This window comes from Sciurus vulgaris (assembly GCF_902686455.1).
Source record: "Sciurus vulgaris genome assembly, chromosome: 1".
Lineage (NCBI taxonomy): Eukaryota > Metazoa > Chordata > Mammalia > Rodentia > Sciuridae > Sciurus > Sciurus vulgaris.
In genome coordinates, this window is record NC_136461.1 from 112,854,779 (window position 1) to 112,879,324 (window position 24,546).

The 24,546-nt window shown below is 42.3% G+C and overlaps 2 protein-coding genes and 1 long non-coding RNA gene across 3 annotated transcripts in view; all 3 read left to right on the top strand.

Annotated features, from left to right (window-relative positions):
- Nucleotides 1–14,468, top strand: part of TUFT1 (tuftelin 1) — a 47,144-nt gene extending 32,676 nt beyond the window's left edge. The window contains 9 exon segments of the mRNA XM_079155351.1: nt 1,126–1,206; nt 1,208–1,240; nt 5,358–5,486; nt 6,179–6,211; nt 6,213–6,274; nt 9,735–9,840; nt 11,071–11,154; nt 11,949–12,049; nt 12,862–14,468. Of these exon segments, the coding sequence (XP_079011477.1) occupies nt 1,126–1,206; nt 1,208–1,240; nt 5,358–5,486; nt 6,179–6,211; nt 6,213–6,274; nt 9,735–9,840; nt 11,071–11,154; nt 11,949–12,049; nt 12,862–12,925 (693 nt within the window). The 3' untranslated portion in view covers nt 12,926–14,468.
- Nucleotides 1–24,546, top strand: part of PSMB4 (proteasome 20S subunit beta 4) — a 222,733-nt gene that overhangs the window by 166,788 nt on the left and 31,399 nt on the right. The window lies entirely within an intron of this gene.
- Nucleotides 18,462–21,571, top strand: LOC306657936. The gene is made up of 2 exons (XR_013762924.1): nt 18,462–20,970; nt 21,047–21,571. It is a non-coding gene; the product is annotated as an uncharacterized lncRNA (long non-coding RNA).

Here is a 24,546-nt window from a genome sequence, read left to right on the forward strand (position 1 = left end):
AGGATTATAGGTGTGTGCCACTGCACCCATTAGCAATTTTTTATATACAAATCAACTGAATAATCTCTTACCAGGTAGGAGTATGCTCTCTTTATGCATGGATCCTACTTCCCTCCATCAAACTATAGCTCTGAGAGCAGGGATGTGTTCTCCTTTGAACTAAACTTCCTCAAAGACAGGAACTATGCCACTCTCATCACAAAGGAAAGCAGCCCAAAGGCACATCTTTTGCTGTCCTTGGCACAGGTCAGCATATAAAAGGTCACCATTCAGGGATGGACAGATTTAGGGCAAAAGCACCCAAGGAACCCTGGAATCTGATTAGACACAGAAAAAGGTGTCTCATCAAAGTTACTGCTCAGTATCTCTACCAGACACACTCAAATATAGGCTGATAGTTAGGGCTGAGCTGACATGTAGGGTCTCGCCCCCATCTCTGCTGCAAAGGCACCAGACAGTTCAGATACCAGTACTTTCACCCCAGAGTGTAGAGTTATGGGTTTGAAGGAAAGAAACAGCTTCACAGTCAGTCACTGCCTTATTACTAGCTCCTTTGGTCCTTTATTTCTTTTTTCTTTCCTTTTCTTTTTTTTTTTTTTCTTTCTTTCTTTTTCCCATGACACTAGGGATTGAACCCAGAGCTTCACACATGCTAGATAGGCACTGTACCACTGAGCTACATCCCTAGCCCTTTTTTTTAAAATTTAAATCTAATTAATTAATTTGGAACTGAGGATTGAACCCTGGGGTGTTTTACCTCTGAGAAACATCCCCAGTCTTTTTATTTTTTATTTTGAGATGAGGTCTCACTAAGTTAATGAGGCTGATATTGAACTTGTGAGCATCCTCTGCTTAGTCCACCAAGTTGCTGGGATTACAGTGTGCACCACTGTACCCAGGGTGGCTAGCTGAATTCTTTAGGGTATGAAGTGAGAATGTTTTCATGTGAAAAGCTCAGAACTCTTGCTGTTGAAGACCACCTCTCCCCTTGTGTGCTGATAATTCTTTTATGATAGAGGTCCTCACCAACCGATGGATGGTCCTAAACCAGTATATGTCAGGGAGGGACTCTTCCCAAGTCTCAGACATTGTGGCTTCACCTTCCCTTCCCTGCTCTGGTGGTAGGTGGACACCTATGTAAATGAAGATGTGGAGAGCTTGAGGAAAACTGTGCAGGACTTGCTTGCCAAGCTACAGGAGGCTGAGGCAGCAGCACCAGTCAGATCGTGTGGCTTTTGAGGTAAGATTTGAGATTTGGGGGAAAAGTGCCCAAGAAATAGGCTGCTGGATGCATATAATCAGTGACTTTCTTGGCATGCCACCAACTGGAAGGAGGTACTTTGAGGCCTGGTACGCTTCCTATATGCTTTTACTTCTATTGGACATTTAGACTGACATTGACTATCCAGTCAGGCCATAGTTCAAAGGTCAAATTTTAGCTGGGTTCAGTGGCATAGCTACTCAGGAGGATCACAAGTTCTAGGACAGCTTCTGCACTTGGTGAGCCCAGTCTCAAATAGTAAATAAAAAGGAATTGGGTGATATAGCTCAGTGGTAGAGTAACCCTGGGTTTATCCCATACAACAACAGCAAATCCAGATATCTATAAATACAGAGTGAAAGCACCCTTGTATTAAGAGTATGTGAGGTCCCATACTTTCTAGAAAATTCTTTGAGTAAAAATGAGATAGAGGGTAATTTTTTAACTATTCCATGTGACTACCCATTGTCTGCTATTGTTCATTTACAAATAAAGTGGTTTTATTTCAAAATATGTGAGAATTATATTCTGCCTAGGCATTTTAGGAGCTGGTGGAAAGAGGAAGGCCAGCTTGAACTCTTCTTTTTCATAGATTTAAAAAAAAAAAGAGGGCTGGGGTTGTGGTTCAGTTGTAGAGTGGTTGCCTAGCATGTGCGAAGCAGTGGGTTTGGTCCTCAGCACCACATAAAAAGGAAGGAAGGAAGGGAGGGGGGGAGGGAGGGAGGAAGGAAGGAAGGAAGGGAGGAAGGAAGGAAGGAAAGGTATTGTGTCCATCTATAACTAAAAAAATTAAAAAAAAAAGAGTTGAGGGGTGAGGAAAACAGGCACTAAGAATGATAAATTGCCTCAAGGTTAGTTAAGTCTTATTTAACATCCCTTAGAGTCAAGGAGTCAAAAAACAAAAGTGCTTTCAACATTTGTAAAAAAAAAAGAGTCATGAAATATACTTCAGATGTGGATCGTGTGAAGTAGTATATACATGAGGGCAACTTTTTTATTCTAAAAGGTTTTAGAATATGAGATATTATAACGTGGGCACAGTGGCGTACACCTGTGATCCCAGCTATTAGAAGGCTGGGATACAGTGAAAGGATCAAAATAAAATATAAAAAGGACTGAGGATGTAGCTCAGTGGCAGAGCATTTGCCTAGCATGCATGAGATGCTGGGTTCAATTCCAAGTATATACATATGTATACATGCTATTGTAAATAGTTTGATTTAAGGTAATACTAAGTGTATTTGTGGTTTCAGAACAAAGCAGCCAAGGGCTGGGAATGTAGCTCTTGCCTAATATGCTAGAGGCCCTGGGTTCAATCCCAGTACTGAAAAACCTAAAATAAAATAAAGCAGCCATGTGGTAAAGGAGTTTCAGATTCCACAATTTGGATAATTTGGTTGTTTATGTATCAGTTTTGTGTCCTGCTTTAAGCTTCTGCACTGAGAGGCATGATGAAGTTGTAGAAATTCCAGAAATACGTATCAGTTTTAACCCCACAGGCAGGGGTCTGCGGTTCCTGAGCAAAAATGCCATAAGGCCCCTGACAGCTGCAGCCAACTGCTGTAATATTTAGTAGAGACTTTTTTTTTTGGTAGTACTGGGGATTGAACCCAGTACTAGGGTTGTGATGGAGTCACATCCCTAGTCCTTCTGATTTGTTTTAGAGATGGATTCTCTAAATGGCCAGAGCTGGCCTTAAACTTGCGACCCTCTTGTAGTCTTTATTTTTTAAATACCTTCATATCTGTAATGGGGGGATTTTGAGGTTTAGGCCTGACCCTGTTAACACTGTACTCTGGCATACATCAACCCAGGTATAGTTTTCCTTTTTTTTTTTTTTTTTTTTCTCTTTTGAACCCAAGGTGCTTAATCACTGAGCCACATCCCCAGCCCTTTTTACATTTTATTTAGAGACAGAGTTTTGCTAAGTTGCCTAGGGCCTCACTAAATTGTTGAGGCTGACCTTGAACTCCTGATCCTTCTGCCTCAGCCTCCCGAGCTGCTGGATTACAGGTGTGTGCCATTGTGCGAGGCCCTTTTATCTTTTTGTGCAGCACTTGGAGATTAAACCCAGGGGCACTCTACCACTGACTTAAATCCCCTGGGGACTTTTTACTTTTGTTATTTTTTTGTTTTGTTTTGTTTTTTGTTTTCTTTTTGAGCCAGGGTCTCACTAAATTGCCCAGGCTGGCCTCAAACTTGTGATCTTCCTGCCTCAGCCTCCTGAGTTCCTGGGATTACAGGTGTGTGCCACTGTGCCAGTACCTGGCTATATGTTATTTTTATGTACTGACATGAAAGCCCTTTGTTTTTAAGTTCCTGCTTATGGAGCTTATCTGTTTTAGGCTAACATGGTTATTTGAGAGCCCTCTCAACCTCTCCTAGTGAGTGGGCCTCCTGGTGTACTTTTCTGAACCTGGGTGTAGGAAGGGCAAGATTGTTGATTACCATGAAAATAACCAATCACTAAACGTGGGTTTCCTTGCTCTGGGCACAGTGTTGTATACCTATAATCTCAGCAGCTTGGGAGGCTGAGGCAGGAGGATCATGAATTCAAAGTCAGCCTCAGCACTTAGTGAGGCCTTAAGCAATTTAGCAAGACCCTGTCTCAAAATAAAAAATAGAAGTGCTGGGGGATGTGATTCAGTGTGTAGCACCCCTGGTTTCAATCCCTGGTACAAAAAACAACAACACAATGAAACATGGGTTTCCTGTTCTACTGGCTGTCACTGTCAGGACAGATTTACAATGAATTGTTGTGAATAGGACTGGTGTGTAGTATGGACACATCCTATCACACACCTTCCTGTGCTCTCCTTTCTCCTCCTAAATCCTGACTCTGGGAGGAGCCAGACAAACTGGCTGCTTATGGTCTGTTTTCTCAGGGTATGGCTAGGCTTTCTAGAGGTCAGCTGGATTCTTCTTTACTAAATGATGAGGAGTCGTGTGGAAGGTACTGGGTTTTAGAATTGCCCCAGTCAGTCTCCAGCTGTGCAATCTTGAATAGGTCGGTTGATCTTTACTTATGAGAAGGAGAGAATTGGACTAATTGAACATCAGTTCCACTCCCAACCTTATGGAGCAGTCTTCGCATGCAGGGTACTGTATGGAACTATAATGATGCTCAAGGCCTATACCAGCATGAAGCTGACAGTCCTCTCACAAGAACACACAAGGGACTGGGGAAATAAGATGGGAGGGCTCTGTGTCCTCTGTGGGTGTCTTCCCCAGTCCCTAAAGGCTCCCTAGCCACAGGTAGTCTAAGTGAGACTTGAAGGGTAAGTAGGAATTGGTGAGATGCAGGTGGGAGGATATGAGGCAAGAAAGGTTCTCACCTTTCTTTCTCATTCTAACAGTCTAAAATTCTGCTCTGTCCTTTCCAAGTTGTCTTCTCATCTCCAATGAACTACAAATTCTTGCTGGTGCTTACTAGCCCTTCCAGATGCCTTAGTTCTTAGCCTCTGAAATGTTTTTTGACATGAGAATGAGGAAGATTTGGGGAAAAAGAAGGACATGGATTATTTACTTTTGAATTAGTAGGAAAGCCACAACATTGGGGTAAGTGTGATGGCATGGAGGATTGGTAGGAATATTGAAATTAGCCATTTGAAAAGTGTCACTTGCGTCGCTCTATTTATTTATTTATTAGTGCTGGGGATTGAACCCAGAGACTTTACGCAAGCTACATCCCCATCCCTCTTTAGTTTTATTTTGAGATAGGGTCTCAAAGTTGCTTAGGGCCTTCATAAGTTGCTGAGGCTGGCCTCAAACTTGTGATCCTCCTACCTCAGCCTCCTGAGCGAGTCATTAGGATTGCAGGCACGAACCACTACACCCAGCCAGGTGTTCACATTAAGTAGAGTTCAGTGAACTGTGCTAGTGAGTTTTAGAGATGGAGTTAGTCCATGCAAGTCCTCCAAGGTGGTCCTGAACAGGGATGGAAAGTGGCAGTGCACTTACCATAGCTGCTGTCTTTCACCCATCACTGCTCTAGAGGGCCACCCCCACCGCCAGGTTCCTGGGTTCTTTTCTAAGGATTTTATTTATGTTTGCTTTTTTTGCCCACCACTGAACACATGCCCATCCTGTGTCATAGGTCACACTCAGCCGATACCAGCGAGAAGCAGAACAGAGCAATGTGGCCCTTCAGAGAGAAGAGGACAGAGTGGAGCAGAAAGAAGCAGAAATCGGGGAGCTGCAGAGGCGTTTGCTGGGCATGGAGACGGTAATGGTTGGGGGCTTGTGTTTCAGCACCTGGACTGTAGGGCTGGAAGGGCCCCAGGATTGATCAAGATGATTGCTGAGGCTCTCCTTTTTCCAAGCAGTTTCAACAAAGCACATTTCACAGCTCTGGTAAATCCCTTTGAATACCTTTAGTCCTTAAGGAATTGGAAGGGGTTTTTTTAAATTTATTTATTTATTTTTTTATTTTTTTTCATGGTGTTGGGGATGGAAGCCAGGGCCTCATGCATGTTAGACAAGTGTTCTACCACTGGGTCACGTAGCTAGCCCAGGAAGGGTTTTCTATCACCTACCATCAGTTTCCCCCTAAACAGAGTTGAACCCATTTCCACTTTAGTTGGGTTCATACTAGATGCCCATCTAGCTAAATGCTCCTTTGGGGCTTATTTTTGAAAATTTGACCTGGTTCCTCAGAGACTGGCCACCAGAGCATAATGTAGCACCAGATTCTTCCTCTGGGCAGCTGGGTGAGGCTGGGAAATTTCTGTGTGCTGAGGGTGGGAAGGATTCTCCCTGACTAGGGAGGGCACCCCCATCAAACCAGCTTGGCCTGCTGCACTTTGGCAGCTGGCCCAGGACAGTAGGGGCTGAGTCCCAACCTTAGTGCCTGTCTTACCCAAACACAGAAACGTTGCCATCTGCTCATGTTAGATGTTTTTTCCTTTGGCCCACCAGGAGCATCAGGCCTTACTGGCAAAAGTCAGAGAAGGGAGAGATGGCCCTAGAGGAACTTCAGAGCAAGAACACTGACTGCCAAGCAGAACAAGAAAAGTAAGAGTTCTTATTCAGTGTGAAGTTGAGTGCAGGGAGGAGAGGGCGGGCCATGCAGCCTGCAGCTCCCATGGTGGCCAGGTCTGGGGAGGAAGCTGGTGCTGACCTCCATTCTTCCAGCTCTGACTCACAACATGCTTGATCAGGGTGGAGCCCCACCCAGGGAGATACTATTTGGAAGGCTGCTGTCTGCTGGGATTTCATTTTCCATGGGGCAATCAATAACTTAAAAAAATTTATTTTAAAGTTTTTTTTTTTTTTTAATATCTAGATTCTGAGTGTCTATTTTTGCAGTGCTAGGGATTGAACCCAGGACCTTGTGCATACTAGGCAAGTGTTTTACCACTTAGCTATACCCACAGCCCAGTTTTTATGATTTTATAGCCGAGGTCAAGAGAGAGCTGGTAAAGCACCTGCTGTCACAGCCCCTCATTCCAAAGGTGATCCACTGGTTGTATCACTCATGGTTTCCGACCCCCAAAAGCAGATTCTGACTACAAGCTGAGAGTCAAGTAACTTCCTCCTCAGTCATGCTGAATGAAAAGACAGAGTAAGCAGCTTCATGAGGACTTCCTGTTACTGGAAGCAATTTAGGTAGAAACAGACCTACCTGTCCACTGTGGCATATAGGGGATCACTTAGATCTTTTTTACCTCCCAGTTTAGAGGGTTTTTGCAAATTCCCTCTGATCAGAGGAGAAAAGAAACTATCTCAAATAGTAAATAAGATTTAACATCAGCATATTGGGTCTGATCTTCATTCTATAAGATGGACAATTTTTTAGTTTCAGCAGACATTACCTAAAGGAATTTCAGGATTAACAGACACAATCAGAACCACTCACTCTTAAGGGGGCTATTTCTCTCCTTTTGGACAACCTAGATTTCTCTTTCCTGGCATGGAAATGCAGGCATCTTATTGTAGGCTCCTTTCTGATTTGACTTTATGTCAGAATTTCTTTAAGTTATGATTAGCCCTTTGTATCCACATCTGCAGATTTAACCATTGGGGATTGAAATGTCAGAGGGGAAAAAAAAATTTGCACCTGTACTAAACATGTGCAAACTTTTTTTCTAGTCATCATTACCTATTACAATGCATCATACTAACTATATATATAGCATTTGCATTATATTAGTTATTATAAGTAATCTAGAGGACAGTTATAGTATACAGAAGAATATGCATGTGTTTTGTGTGTGCAGATACCCCATTTGGTTTAAGGGACTTGAGTATTCCATAGGGTTCCTGGAACCAATCCCTTTGGATACTGGGGGAATGACTATACTCAGGACTCCTTTCTTTGTGTTTGAGGTGTTCATAGACAGACCAAGAGGGAGGAGTAAGAAACAAAACAGACTAGATAATCCCAAACCTAGATTTGGAAATAGTAATCAATAAATAGCTATGCATCTTTTGGTACTGGAAATTGAACCCAGGAGTCTTTTTTTTTTTTTTTTTTTTAATTTTTATTGAGACAGGGTCTTGCTAAGTTATTGAGACTGGCCTTGAACTTGTGGTTCTCCTGCTTTAGCCTGTTAGTCATAGGAATACAGGTGATAGCTATGCATTGTAAATGATGGTTTCTAAATAAAAGGAGACTAAGAAATAGGGAATTAGAGAACTGAGGGTAGAGAATCTGAAGTTTAGGAAGAACGTGGGATAGCTCAGATTGTACTGTATGCCACTCTACCTCGAGTACTGGCCCTCCATCTAACAGCATGTGCTTGTCAGTTTCTTCAGGCAGACTGGAAGTTGGTAAGAGCAACTCTTCAGGAATCAAACCTGACTAAAGGAAAACTGTGCTCTTCTCATAACACTTCTGACACCAAATGTGTAGGTTTCCATATCAGGAATTCTCCAGTTCTCTGTTGACACAAACTGGGTGTCCCACAACTTAATTCACCTGACACTAACTGCCCAGAATTAGTGTAGACTCCATAGGTTAAGGGCGCAATCCCACAAGACTGCCCCACTTAGATGCCAGTCACAGTGGATCCAAGGTATCCCCATTTTTCTCTCACTTGGCTACAAATCGAGGGGTTCTCGTAATTGCCTCTCAAGTTTTGACAATATTGCTGTAATAGCTCAGAGGACTGAGGAAACCACTTACTGGTTTATTATAAAGATTCAAATGAAGAGGCAGAGATCTAGAAAGGTACAGGACCTACTGTCTCCAGGGTGTTGGGGTATGCCACCCTCCTGGCACAAGGATGAATCTACCAACCCGGAAGTTCTCTAATCCCCTTGTTAGGATTTATAGCAGATATTCCAATATGCGTGTGTGATTGATTAAATCACTTGCCATTCATGATTAACTCAATCTCCAACTCCTGTCCCCTCTCTTCCTCCTGAAAGGTTGTGGGTGGGACTGAAATTTCCAATCCTTTAATCATACCCTGCTTTCTGGTGACTAGCCCCCATCCTGAAGCTTCTAGGAACCTCAGCCACCAGTCACCTCATTAGCCTAAAAAAGACACACTAATCATTCCTGGAGACCCTAAGGGTCTTTTCAGGAACTAGAAACAAAGACCAATATTATAACAAAACATGCCCCTATCACTCCTCTAGTTAGAAATTATAAGAGTTTAGAAATTCTCTGTCAGAACTGGGGGACAGTGGACTGAGGATATAGCTCAGTTGGTAGAGTGCTTGCCTCACAAGCACAAGGGACAAAAGACCAAATATATATTCTTATTGGGGATCTTGGCTCAATTTGCTTAGAATACAAAGGAAGCAATAGTGGTTTAGGAATAGGAGATTAAAATTGTGTGTAGAGGCTTTAAGTATCCTTAATTTTATCTCCCTCCTGATACAAAGTTCCTGCCAGTTTGATGATGTTGAACATAAAAATTCCAGTTCTAACCAGGCACAGTAGTACAGAGCGTGATCCCAGTGGTTCAGGAGGCTAAGCAGAAGTATCGTGAGTTTGAGGTCAGTCTCAGCAACTTAATGAGAACCTGTCTCTAAATAAAATAAAAAGGGCTGGGAGTGTAATTCAGTGTAAAAGCACCCTCTGGGTTCAAACCCCAGACAAAAAAATACATATATACGTAAATATATAAGTTCATACGTGAATCTTCCCAGTAATGAGGAACTCATTACACATGAGGCAACCACTTTCTGACAGCTTTAATACTGAGAATTTTCTGTGTTAATATAAAAAACCACCTCCCACCCCCTACTTGTTGGTTCTAGTTTACTCTCTAGAGCTATCCAGAATGACTTATCCCTTCTAGCTTATCTGAATTACACTTCCCTTATTTAGACTAGATGATCTCTGATTATGCTTCTAAGGTGATGTTCTAAGGTGTCTAACCATCAATTCTTTAGATCAAACTGCTGGGGAAATCAGAGGGAATTAAACTTGGTGGAACCTCCCAAGTTCAAGTTCAGTCTCCTCTTCCTGTGACTGGCATCTTTTTCCCTCTTGCCTCAGACTTCTGGTCTTTATTCCCAGGGCTGCTACCTTGGAGAAGGAAGTGGCTGGGCTGCGGGAAAAGATCCACCACTTGGATGACATGCTCAAGAGCCAGCAGCGGAAAGTCAGGCAAATGATTGAGCAGGTAAGGAAAGTTAGATCTTAACCTGCCCTGGGTTATTCCCCCATGTCTGCTTATATCTACAAATTACTAGGGTTTGAGTTATTGGGATTTACTTTCCTTCTTTTTTTTTTTTTTTGGCCATTTGGATTTTTGCTATCCAATGGGAAAGGAAGGAAAGGTTCATCTCCTTATACTCTGAAGAGTGCTGGTAAATGAATAACTGAGTCATAATCAATCCATTTATCAGTGTGCAAATTATCAACCTTTGTACCTTACTGTACCTAAGCTTTAGGGTAGCACCTTCAGGACATGCCGGTTTGTAGAATTGTTTTGAGAATTTGAGACCCCTTAATTGAGCTGGGTGCTGGTGGCACACACCTATAATCCCATCTACTTGGAAGGCTGAAGCAGGAGGATTACAAATTTAAGTCCAGCCTGGGAAACTCAGTGAGATCCTGTCTCAAAATAAAAACATAGGGCTGGGGATATAGCTTGCCTCGAAAGCACAAGGCCCTGGGTTCAATCTCCAGCACCACCAAAAAAAAAATTTTAAAAATAAATAAAAATATAAAGGTTCTAGGGATGTAGCTCAGTGGTAACCATCCCTGAATTTAATTCCCAGTACTACCCCCTGCGCCTACCCCTACCCCTAGTCAGAAGGGCCTATTTCCTTCATTTCAGCTTCACTTGTATCTACTTTGTTTGCTGCTGTTTCCCATTGTCTAGAGCAGGTATTGTGGTATTGTCATGCAGTAAGCACTCAGTATTTTTTGTTGTTGTTTATGATACTGGGGTCTGAATCCAGGGCCTTGTACATGCTAGGCAAGTACCCAACCACTGAACTATATCCCAGCCCTTTTTTTTTTTTTCTTTTAAGACAGGATCTTGCTATTGCCCAGGTTAACCTTGAATTTGCAATCTTCCTGCCCTCAACCTCTGGCCTAATAAATATTTCTCAAATGAATAAATAATTTGCATTTTCCAAGAGCCAAGTGGAATAGGTTATATATTAATATATTTTGGATAATCAGAGTAATATTCTCCTCATACCTCCCCTCCCCCATCCCAAGGATAATCAAGAGTGTATTATTGACCAAAACAAAGCTTTTGTGGAAAAGCTAATTAAGTCACTTGAGAGTTGCACAGCTCTGCCTTTCATCTCTGCTGGCTTCCCAGCAGATGGGGTAAAGTTTGGTATGTGTGTAATGAGTCATTGCAAAAGGAGCTCCAGTGTCTCCTACATCTTTGCAGCTCCAGAATTCAAAAGCTGTGATTCAGTCAAAGGATGCCACCATCCAGGAGCTCAAGGAGAAAGTTGCCTATCTGGAGGCAGAGGTATGTGTACTAGGCAGCTCTAGCAGAGAGCAGGGCTCTTGAGGGAGGGAACAGTGATAGAAGGAGTCTGGTCCTGTCTATCTGCTACTTAGAAGTGACACAAATTTTTAAAGTTGCTTGGTGGTCATTTCAGTTGAGTAAACATTTTCTGAAACCTTTGGGAATTGCCTGGCAATGGTAAGACCTGCCCCTGCCCTCAAGGGACATAATATGGTGCAAGCCACTTGCCATGGAAAATTTTAACTGCGTGGACTTTGTGGAGGAACTAACAATGGAGCTGGGCTTTGAAGGAGAAGGCATTCCATAGTTGAAGTCTTCTCCATGGCTAAGGTGATAAGGCCAGTTAGCTAATGGGTTGTCTTCCGAGTCTAGCTTCCATTTTGCTACAAAGCCCCTCCTGACCATTGACTACCTGAAGATCATTTTGCAGCCACTGCATGATGATTTTTGCAGTGGGGGAGACAATGGGAGACAGGTTGTTTATCTTTAGTGAGTTTGTTGTGTAGAGTTATAGATAGAAATACATTTAAAAAAATAACCCAAGAATACTTAATAGGATAGCATATTGATAGAGACACATGGGAAATAATGAGTATTGCACAGTTACTGGGGAACAGATATTGGAAGAAGTGTCATCTATAGTGACAGGAATGAAGGGAGAAGGGAGGTGGGGAGCATGTTAGGGGTGCGGCAGGACCAGCATAGACAGAGGCAGAGAGACCACAAGGAGCTAGCTAAGTGATAGATGGCAAGCCAGAGAAGGGCCTCTTGTAACCTCAAAGCTTGTATTGCAGAATTTAGAGATGCACGACCGCATGGAACACCTAATAGAGAAACAAATCAGTCACGGTAACTTCAGCACCCAGACCTGGACCAAGACAGAGAACCTGGGCAGGTGAGTGTGTTGTTATAGAGTGGGCCCGGGTGAGAAGGAAGGAATGGAGGGACAGACCTATGCAAAATCTTTGGTACAAAGGCAAGGACAAGGCTCTTTTAAATCCAACTTTGCTCTTTCAGTCTCTGATCTGACCCATTTTTCTATCAGAACCATTTTCTGGCCTATTTAGAATAAAGCCAGGTATCAGGAAGCCAGGGAGGTCCGTAGAAGGATTCTAGAGGTGTGTGAACCTCCAGAGATTGCATGCAAAATTTATTAGTAATATTTGCATATTATCAATATGTATGTTACTATTAGTATATCTTAAGAAAGGGTTTTTATATAGAGTCACAAAAGAGCCCAAACTACTGAAAAAATCAAGAATCACAGGTATATCCTTCTGAGGTATAAACTTCTCAGATGTTTAACTGCCCTTACCTTTTTGGGGAGACAGGGGATAGTGGGGATTAAACCCGGAGGTGCTCTGCCGTTGAGCTGTATCCCCAGTCTTTTTTATTTTTTTATTTTTTATTTTGAGACAGGATCTTGAACTTGGGGTCATCCTGCCTCAGCTTTCTGAATCCCTGAGATTACAGGCATGTGCCACTATATGTGGCTGCCCCTGTCTTTTCATTACCCATGCCACCGGACACATGTATCATGCCCCAAATCTTCTCTTAGATATTACTAAAACTTACTGTTGCAAAACACTCGAACCTCAAGAGATCAGCTAACACTGAAGTGTAAGATTCCAGAGGCAAATGTGGAGGGGAGGCTGTGTGAAGAGTGGGCAACAACACAGTACTCATTATTTCCAACTTTCTTTTCAGTGTTAGGATATCCAAGCCCCCCAGCCCTAAGCCCATGCCTCTCATCCGGGTTGTGGAAACCTGAGCTGCAAGGAGATGGATGTCGCCACTGTTTCCACATGTCACCTGCAGAGAAGCCCACCTTCCCTGTAGGCTGTTACATTGACTTTGACTTCATGACTGTTCCCTGGCTATACCCAGGACTTGGGGCTTATGTGCTCCACTGGTCCCAAGCTCTTGTCCTCTGTTTGCTGGGCAGATGGAGCATGAGCACCTCCTTTGGGCCCTGAAGCCCTTGGGAAGACTTATCCTGCTAGCAGGAGCTAGGGCAATATCATTATTCCTGTAGTTACTTTTCTCTATAGCAGAACCTCCCTTCTGGTATCCTGGAGTCCAGCAGTACCAGAAGCCAGGCCCTCATTGAGTCAGGATGAGGTAATAAGATTTGTCTCAACCCTGAAAGCTGGAGGCCCAGATGTCCAGAGTGACTGGAATGTGTCCTAGGGGAATGAAGTTCCTTCTGCAAACACAGCTCAGTTCTTAACAACTAACTGTTTGTTTTTCTACTTGCTCCACCCTCAGCCCATGTGGACCTTGGCATTCTACAGACAGTTGGGCCACCTGCTGAGGCCTGATTAGTCAGGGAACCTAAACTTTGACTGGACAACCTTGTGTTTCTGGGGACAAGGGAATGTAAAATCAGGGAGTAGCTAAAGCAAGAAGACTATGTAGGACCGTGGGAAGTTATTTTTGACTTCTCTCTGTTGTGAAAGCTCCTAGGCTCTCTTAGGGTTTTCTCCTAAGGTATACTGCATGCATGCCTAAAGTCTTTCTGACCCAGCGCCTCATCTGTGTTTTCACTGAATTATGTCAGCCCCAGCAAAACCCTCATTGTATTTATTTTGCTAAGTTATTGGTGATTTGCCTACAGCTCATCATTGATTTGATACCAAAGTCCTATGGCCTTCTCTTTGAGGTTTTGGATTTGCTTGAAACTTGGAAAAATGTTCCCATTGGCCTTTTTGATTTCAGAGTGACATTGTGATAAACTTTTTTTGCCCTTTCCTCCACCTGCTTCTTTTCCCTTTCTCCTCCAAACTTGATCTGTACCTCAAGAAAGCAAGTACACTTTCCCTGAGGCACTGGGGTCTGAGTATATATTGTTTGGGGGAACAGGGTGACCAAAACTCTTTCAGGGCAGGGATGGGTTCTTCGCTAACCTCTCTGAACCCCTCTGCTCTATAATTAGTCTTTAGCCCTGGTTCTGAATGACCCTGTAACTTGTCATGTTTCCTTTAGGACTTTCCTCAAGAAGTATATAATCATCAGAATGTGGTACTTTAGGAAACAGAACTTAAAAATAAATGTGGATTAAGTCTTAGGCTCTACTTGGCTAACAATCAAAACCCTTACGTCTGTGTGTTTCTGTGTATCAGGACTGGGCTCATGTTCTGGCTTTGTCCATAGTGGTGCTCAGGGACTTCAGGCAGTCCCCTCATTTGTGAGATGAAAATGTTGGGCCAGATGATCTCCGTGTCCCTTCAAGTTCTTGTAATTTTTTTTCTGTGGCATATTCTTTGTATGGTGAATTTAATAAATTATGTTAATATGTCTGTTTAACTGCTTGATCTGGTTTCCTTTTTTACTTTTTGGGGAAGATGAAAAAAACATAATTTTAGGGACTGGGGATACAGCTAATATTATAACCCTTGCCTAACATACACGAGGTCCTGGTTCAGTGGACCCAGTATTGGGAGAGGAGGGATTCAAAAACATCAGGTGGGCCTCTTGAATATGGGCACCTGTTGTTCACATCTGAAAGGTGTGGTCCAAATGTCCCAAACACTGTGGTATGAGGATGCTTTGGCCATCAGAGGTGTTAGAAGCAGACCATCTGTGAGGTCTGAGTCCTCATCACAGAAGGCAGCCCCTGTCTTTAGCTTTGACCCTGTCTGAGGCAGTAGCCTTGTGGGATTCCTAAACTTGGCCACTCTGTGTCCTCCCCATTTGGAAAAGAACTGGTTGGAGGTAGAGGTGCTGAGATAACATAGAGATATGCCAGTCAGCCCTGGAGGTAAATGAGCAACTCTACATCCTTGGCAGAAAGGAAAAACACCCTGCAGAAATGCTGACTGCAGCTATTCAAGGGTTTAGTTTCTGACTATCTCTGAGCATCATTCAATTAGTCCAATGATTTTCTTTTCTTCTTTCTGCCAAAAAGGCAGTTGACTACAGGGCTAATTGGGGACATAGCCGAATTTACATGATTCCTCTTTGGGCCACAGAAATAGGAAACACAACCCCTCCCCCATTCCCTGGCCCTGTTTCATTTCTAGTTCCCTCTTCTTCAATTGAGAGTGTAACTTTTCCTATTACTTTCCTTCCCCTTCTGTTTCCTAGCTAATTCACACTACAGGTTTCAAAATGCATCGGAAACCCTCCATGGACCTGGATTTGTGTTCTGACAGCCGTGGTTTTCTTTTTTTCCCTGGCAGTCTTGCTTGGCAAGGGTCTATCTCGACTGTGCTTGTCTCAGATATTAACAGAGTGGAAGCAGGGTGCGGTTGGCCAGAGTGCCAAGAAGACTGGCCTGGCTGAGGGCGTATGGAGTGAGTCTGCTGCCATACAGGAAAGGGAGGCTCTCCAGCTGGGCCTCCTGGGCTTGGCGGGAGGAGCAGAGATTTGAGTTAGAGATAATGAAATGGTCTGAAGACTGGAACTAGTGCCTTAAGAGATTTCTTGGACAAAAAAGTACCTCTGATGTTTGTTTCCCAGAGTTTAGACACCACTGTCAAAAGGAAGAAGGGCTTGCCATGGGATAAGGAGGGCTCATGGGAGGCGAGAGCAGTCAGGGGAAGCTAGTTGATATGTTGGCAATCTTTTCAGTTAAGGATGGAAATTGGGGGTCGGGGTGCTCAGGAGAAAGAGCACTCAGGGCCTAAGAGAGTAGTGAGTAAGCTGCTCCTGGCTTCTATGGCCCGTTTATTGCCTGTGTTTTGTCATTTTTTAAAAGCCAATTCCTCTGTACTGCTTCAATATTTTGTAGAGGGAGGACTGAATATTCCTCTTTGGGACCTTTGCCATGAGGGCCTGTTTCTCAGAGCTGGGTGTTAAGAGCTGCCCAGACATGTAGCCGTCATCAACAGCCTCCTATTAACCTGGAGCATCGGCCCCAACATGGGAAAAGAAGCTTGCAGAAGCACTCCTGGCCTCCCTAGCAACCACCCCTGCCTTCTACTTCATCCATGTATCCTTTCCCCAAACAGGAGAAAGCTGGACAGTGTTATGGTATTTCAACCAAATAGAGCACTGGAACTTTAAAAAACTAAGGCCCACGCTCAGCAGCTTGGCTCTGAGGCATGAGGGAGCCCAGAGAATTATTAGAGTTCCCACAGAAAACAGACCCATGTAGTGAAGAACTGGTTAGAGAAGGAAAGCTGCTTTTCCAGCCTGAAAGACATTACCCTCCTTGGTTTCTAAGGCCAAAAATGGATTGGCTCTATTTAAAAGTAACTTTCACTAGGAAATGTCCCATTATGAAGTGTTCTCACTTTGGAAAGATGCTCTGACATGAAACAGATTAAAGCAAATTCAGTTTGACCAAGGAGGGTAATGTCTTTCAGGCTGGAAAAGCAGCTTTCCTTCTCTAACCAGTTCTTCACTACATGGGTCTGTTTTCTGTGGGAACTCTAATAATTCTCTGGGCTCCCTCATGCCTCAGAGCCAAGCTGCTGAGCGTGGGCCTGAGCTTGTTCAGGCTCTGACCCAACAGTAGATGCTAGCCTAGGGCTCTTGGCCTCTTTTCCACGCTTTGATTTAGAACTCTAGTTTTGCAGGGAGTAATTGTTTCCTATCTATCTTGTCCCAGTTCTAAGCACCACGGCCTTGAAACTCAAAATTTGGAGATCTAAATATTCTCTAACCCCTCTCTTCCAAGGAAAGGGAAGGCTAAGTATAAGAGATGTTTCTTAAAGGTGAGTAATTTCTAGATTAGCATGCTCTGTGTGTTGGCACTGAGACCTATTTACCCTCTAAAATGTGTGTGACCTTTCTGCTGGAATCTTTCTCCCTGGAGCCCTCTGGAATATGGGATTGAGGGTAGATGGTGGCAGGATAATTAATTTCCTGAGAGAGTGTTGGTGGCCAAGTCTGAAACCACAGAATCTCAGACTGTTGAGGGAAAGGAAATCATTAATCCTCATGACTTAATCTATCAAGTCAGTGCTGATGACTCAACCCAGCTCTTTCCTACCTCTCACTGGTTCCCAGGTCCAGACTCGCCTATGTCTGTGGAAGGTTTGCGATCTTTCTGTTTGTATCTTTCAGTATGTATTTGTCTTTTAACTGACTTGCTATGTAAAATAACATTTTTTTCCTGGTAAAAAAATTTGAAGAACACTGGTCTATAAAACAGACCTCTCTCCTAGGCTGTATTGTCATCTCAGGTCAAGAGGTCCAAAATTGATTCCCTCCCAAACTGTTTCCCCTTTTCAATTTCTTCATTCTTTCTCTTAGAAGAATCATAAACCTTCAGCGATTCCAACTAGACATTTTCTTTTCTTTGTTACCAGAAATTGAACCCAGGGCCAATTTACCACAGAACTACATCCCCAGCCCTTTTTATTTTCCAGACAGGGTCTTGCTGAATTGCTGAGGCTGCAATCCTGCCTCAGCCTCCCAAATTGCTGAAATTATAGGTGTGTATCACTGCACCTAGTCAGATTAGACATTTTCAAGTCATCTTTACATTTCTTTCCATGACTAGATCCAACTGTATCCAATTTGTCAACAAGCCCTAAAATGTTTCCTCCTTCTAAATAGCTCTCATGGCCCCTTCCCATGTTCACAGCCTAGATAAGCCATCTCCCTAGGCCTAGATTACCACTGAAGCCAGTCCCTCACCTCTAGTCTCCTACCTAAATCCATCCTTCTTACCACTGCCATTTGAATCTTTTCCAAATGCTATTTTCATTCTATCAGTTGGGGCAATTTATCGAGGACAAAAGGAGGCTGATGAGAAACATGATAGCAGTCTCAAGAGATGAACATCCGTCTCTTAGGAGGAGGAACAATTTTATTCCACTTAGCTACGCAGGGCAAAAATCCAGAATTGTGGGCAGTCATTGTAGGGGGCCAGCTAAGAAAGGAAAGAATGCATTGACAATTAAGAGTGGAGAGGACTTTAAAGATGGCAAGTATCAAGTTTCCCCATGTAGAACAATATTCCAATTACCAAACAGCATAATAATAAGTACAAATAGAAAATGCCTAGGAATAACTCTTATTTGAGATGTTGATGATCTATGTGAAAAATTGACCAAAAGTTCTTGAGAAACAGAAAAACTCAAAGGAGAAAAATATTTATGGGTGGGAAAATTATCATTATAAAGATGTCAATTCTTTAATTTCCTTATATTTTGTGGTACTGGGAATTGAACCCAGGGCCTCATACATGTTAGGCAAATGATTTACCCCACTGATCTACATCTCTAGAACCATTTTACTTTTTATTTTTTTTTTTTTGCTTGTTTGTTTTTTGTGGTGCTGGGGATTGAACCCAGGGCCTTGTGCTTGCAAGGCAAGCACTCTACCAACTAAGCTATCTCCCCAGCCCCTTACTTTTTATTTTTGAGACAGGATGTTGCTTAGCCTAGGTTGAGTTCAAATTTGTAAACCTCCTGCCCTATCTCCCTGGGAGCTGGGCATGCACTACTGAGACTGAATTTATTTTGGGGTTTTGTGTAATTACAGTGAATGACACTATAATTCAATAGAGTCTTTTTAGAATTGATATAACTATTTTAAAATCCACCGGAAGAATAAACAGGAGAAAACAGCCAAAGAAAAATTTAAAGGTAGAGCTTAATTGGAAGGAATATTAAGCCTTAGCAAATAGTAAAACATTACATCACTTATACATCAATTTAACAGACTGGTTAGGCAGAAATAGACCCAATTAAGCATTTAGAAAGGATAAAAGAAGCTGAGTGTGATGGCACATGCCTATAATCCCAGCAGCTCGGAAGGCTGAGGCAGGAGGATCTTGAGTTCAAAGCCGGCAACAGCCTCAGCAAAAAACGAGGACCTAAGCAACTCAGTGAGACCGTCTCTAAATAAAATATAAAATAGGGCTGGAGATGTGGCTCAGTGGCCAAGTGTCCCTGAGTTCAATCCCCTTATGCCCCCGCAAAATAAAATAAAATAAAAATTAACTTTAGAAAACCTTGAAGAAAATACAATTGAATATTAAATCTGAAAAGGATACATTTAGAATTTTAACATGAAAGGCCATGAAGGAAAATATGTTGGCTCATAAGCATGTCAACTTTCTGAATTAAAAAACTAAAAAGGGGCACTGGAGTTATGACTCAGTGATAGAGCACTCGCCTAGTGTGTGTGAGGCACTGGGTTCGATCCTCAGCACCACGTAAACATAAATAAATAAAAATAAAGGTGTCCACCTACAACTAAAAAAAAAAATAAAAAGGGTGAGCACACTGATGCACCCATGTAATCCTAGCAACTTGGGAGGCTGAGGCAGGAGGATCAAAGTTCAAGGCCAGGGGCTGAGGGTGTAGCTCAGTTGGTAGAGTGCTTGCCTTGCAAGCACAAGGCCCTGGGTTCAATCCCAGCATCACCTTTAAAAAAAAAAAAAGTTCAAGGCCAGCCTAGGCAACTTGGTGAGACCCTGTCCCAAAGTAAAACATAAGAGGGACTGGAAATGTAGCACAGTGGTAGAGCTTCCCTGGATTTAGTCCCTAGTACTACAAAACAAATAGCTAAAGAAGGCCAAAAAAATGAAGAATTACTAGTGGCAAATGTGACAAAGAGGCAATATTTTTATGGAGAAGTTCAAACAGATTGATAGAAATACTAAGACCCCACTCAATCAATGGCCCAGAAGGGGTAGTTCAAAAGAGAGGTCATATTCTTTTATTTCTGCGTATTTATTAAGTTCCTACCCTTTCTGCAGGCCACCATGCCTTTGACGAGGATTCAAGTGGGACTATAGCAGTGAGGAAGACAAATAGGGTCCTGCCCTTGGAGATCTTGTGTTAGATGGGATAACATGGGTAGCAAGTCAGAGAAAATGTAACTCCAATTGGCTTAAGCAATAAGGGCTTAATCTTCCTGGCTTATGTAATGGAAAAGTCCAGAAACACTTCAGGCCCAGGTGAGCCTTCATCAAGCAGCTGGAGTCTCCCCCAAGACCCAGTTTCTTTCCATTCTCTATGCAACAAGTTTGTTGCAGTGCTCATTTTAATAGTATAAAATGGGGAAAACATCGTGTCCAACAATAGAGAAATGGGTAAGTAAATGAGGATGCAGCCACTCTGGGATATTATGCATTCACTACGAATGGCTGTTATGAAGACTGTAGCACCAGGGAACAGTGCTCAGAATGTTAAGTGAAAAAAAGTAGGGCACAAAATTTTATGAAGACTTATTACAGCTCTGCAAAAGAAAAAAAAAAGTTTCTAAAAAGGCTAGAAATAGGGCTGGGGTTGTGGTTCAGTGGTAGAGCACTTGCCTGATGTGTGAGGCACTGGGTTTGAGTCTCAACATCACATATAAATAAATAAAGGTCCATTAACAACTAAAAAAAATTTCTTTAAAAGTCCAGAAATAAATTCACCTAAATACTAACCCTAACCATATTAGTGAGGTACGTTTTGTCTGTTACCTTTAGTTTTCATTTTCCAAATTTTCTAGGGTGTTCACTGTCCTCTCTCCAGTTGGACTATATTCTCACTGCCCTCTGCACGTGCTGGGATCATTCCCATCTTTGTCGCCTTGCTGGTGTATGCCTTCCCCTTTTGACCTATGAATCCATTAAATATTTATTGATAATTGATAGAAGGATATTTTGTAGCTTTTGATAATGTATTAATAAAAACACTTTGTAAAGTGCTTTACAGATGTTAATTGTTATTGTAGGAGGAAAAAAAGGAGGAAGAGAAAAGAATTATTTGCACATTATTGAGTCATGTACTATTGGGGAGGTTAGGATGGAAAAATATAGGACAGGGTTGTGGCTGTCAAGGAGGTTACAATCTTGTGAGATGAGTGGGGGCTGAAGAATACCCATGGAACAGGTAAACAGTAATGAAACATGAGAAACATGGGGAGGTAGCTCAGTCGGTAGAGTGCTTGCCTTGCAAGCACAAAGCCCTGGGTTCGATCCCCAGCACCACACAAAAAAAAGAAGAGAATGGTAGGTAGGATACAGAGCTAGAACTAAGCCTTAGAGGACTGAAGCAGGTAGATCCCAGGAGAAAGGGCAGGAAGAAGGCTTGGCATATGTGGGGGATGGTAAGCTGAGATGTCCTTTGGGAAATGGTGGGAGAAGAAGTCGGGGAGAGCAGTAGGGAGGGTCTCCCCTGGGGAAAGTCTGGAGAGTAGTCCTCAAGGAATAGGCTCCCCTGGAGTTTTGTCTGTGTTTTCACTAGCATATAAATGCCAGGGAGTCAGGAATCTTCCTTGCATATCTTGTTCAGTACTGAATCTGTTACCTGAAGAATAAGTTTCTGGCACGTAGCAGATACTCAAGAAATATCAGTTGAAAGGAAAATGGAAGGAATGAATCACACAAGTGACATGATAATAAGGCTAATCCCAAAGAGGTGATTAGAAGGAATTGAAAAGGTAAAGCTGGTGGCAAGGAGACAAGTCACAGATATTAGGGCACCTCCAAACATGAAGTAATAAGAAGACTGAACCTGGGACCATGGCTACTCTTATGGTTTGGATATGAGGTGACCTCCACAAAGTTCCTGTGCTAATGCAAGAATATTCAGAGGTGAAATGTTTGGATTATAAGAGCTGTAACCTAGTTCATCCTAGTTTTAATGAATTAACCAGGTAGTAACTATAGGCAGGTGGGGTGTGGCTGGAGAAGAAGTGCCCTGGCTTATTTTCCCTGTGGCCCCTTGCCATGATGTTCTACCTAACCTCAGGTTCAGAAGAATGAAGTTGGCTGGCATGGACTGAACCTCTGAAACTGAGCCCAAATGAACTTTTCCTCCTCTAAGTTGTTCTTGTCAGGTATTTTGGTCTCAGCAATGAAAATCTAGCTAACACAGCTCTGACCTGGAAAGTAAGGAACTGGCACACAAATCACTTGGAAAGTACTGATGCTCATTCGTGACTAACCAACTGGATACAGGAGATAAAGGAGAGAAAAGAATAAAAGATAACATCAAAGGAAATTACTCATTCTTCAAGACTTTGCAAGAGTTCTGTTTCTTGAAGTTTTCCCAGAATCCTCAAGCCTGTGCTGTGTTTCTTTTCTGAAGTCAATTAACATAAACAATCTGTACCACTCTGTCATAGGACGCAATAAAGTATTTTCATGATTGTAATCTACTTTGCATTGTATTTGTTTCCTCAACTAGATTGCAAGCTTTTTTTCCACAGCAGATGGGTAATGTGCTGACATCATAACAAAGTTTAGAGAGAGGCACATATCACACAACGGTGGGAACACACAATCATCATGTTTATGAACCAAAAAGGATCTAGATTGCAAGCTTTTCAAAATCAGGGATATCTTTAATCCTCGCAGTGCTCAGTCCTAGTACTGTGGTGAAGTAGATGCTACACAGTAAGTTTTCATTGATTTAGAAGAAACCTGGATTCTCCTCTGTGCTGAAGATAGCATTTAGTTCTATTTATTTAATTTGAAATTGTTTTCATCTCTCTTGTTTGGTCCCAGGGCATAAGGAAGAGCCAGATCCTAAGTACAAATATCCTTCCCATGGAAAAGTCAAATGCCAACTATTAGCATTGCCATCAGCAATAGAGAATCTCATTCATTCCCTCATTCTTGCATGTAGCCATTCAACAGTAGGGGAAAAATATAGCATCGAATTTAAAAAGTTAGCATAGACCAGGTGTGGTAGTGCATGCCTGTAATCCCAGTGACTTGGGAGGCTGAGGCAGGAGAATTGCAAGTTTGTGGCCAGTTTGGGCAACTTAGTGAGACCCTGTCACAAAATAAAAGTAAAAAGAGCTGGGTGCTCCCAGCGGCTCAGGAGACTGAAGCAGGAGGATCACAAGTTCAAAGCCAGCCTCAGCAAAAACAAGGCGCTAAGCAACTCAGTGAGACCCTGTCTCTAAATAAAATACAAAATAGTGCTGGGGATGTGGCTCAGTGGTCAAGTGCCCCTGAGTTCAACCCCTGGTACCTCCTTGCAAAAAGTAATGAAAGTAAAAAGAGATGGGCATGTAATTCGGAGGTAGAATGGTAGAGCACCCCTAGGTTTGATCCCTAATTTGTCCTACCCCCCAAAAAAGAGCATGGGTTTTGGATCTTGCTTATAATGTTAGATCTATCTTTTACTGTCCATGCTTTAATTCTCCATCTGTAAAACCAAGATAATAACATCTACTTAATAAGAACATTTACTGAGTGCTAACAGTGTGCCAGGTGCTATCATTTATTTCCCATAAGTATTTTTGGGCATTTAGTATGTCAAACATGTAGGGTTAGACATTGAGGAGTAAAGAGGAAAAGAACCAGATTATATGCCTGTAATCCCAGCAGCTCGGGAGGCTGAGGCAGGAGGATCAGGAGTTCAAAGCCAGGCCCGGCTGTTAGGCAAGGCCCTAAGCAACTCAGTGAAACCCTGTCTCTAAACAAAATACAAAAAGGGCTGGGGATGTGACTCAGTGGTTATGTGCCTCTGGGTTCAATCCCTGGCACCAAAGAAAAAAGAATCTAGATCCATACTGAAATGCTATGTCCTTGGCTTAACAAAAGTGTTCAAAAAAGCCAGAGTGACTGATGGACAGATCCAGTAATTTCTCAGTAACTTCTGGCTCCCCTGACTCCACAACGTTTAAGCATAACTATTTTTCTAAATTTCAAGGGATGGCAGGCACAGTGGTGCACACCTGTAATCCAAGTGGCTGGGGAGGCTGAGGCAGGAGGACTGGAATTCAAAGTCAACCTTGGCAATTTATTGAGGTCCTAAGTAACTTGTAAGACTCTGTCTCTTAATTAAAAAAAAAAAAAAAAATATATATATATATTTATATATATATATATAAATAAATATATATATAAATATATAAATATATATATATTTATATATATATAAATATATATAAATAAATATATATAATAAATATATATATAAATATATATATAAAATAAATATATATATATAAAAATATATATATAAATAAATAAAAAAAATATATATATATATATTTTTTTTTTTTTTTTTTAAGGAGCTGGGCATGTGGCTCAGTAGTTAGGTGCCCCTGGGTTCAATTCCCAGTACCAAAAAGAAAAAAGTGATGACTAATTCTCCCTTCCCTGACTTTCATGAGGGTGGAGGTTCCATTCCAGGCTACTTTAGTGTGTCCTTGGCTGAAAGATATAATCTCTCTGATCCTTGGACTGGACTAAGGTCAGCTCTAAAATCACCGGAGTTTGCGGGGAGGGAGATGATGATTTCTGAGCACATTAATTTTTTTTCCCTTTTGCCAAGTGAAAGTTATACTGCACCCCCAGGTTGCAACCACTAGAGGGCAGCAGGTCCCAGAGCACCTGAGCAGGTGGACACTAAGACAAGCAGGCTGTCTTAGGCCTCAGTTTCAGTTTTTGCTATGAATCCCAATTTCAGTTTTTAAGCAATGGACAGCCAGTCAGGTTAGGGTGAGATGAGGGAGTAGTTTTGTAAAGTAGGTCTGGCACTA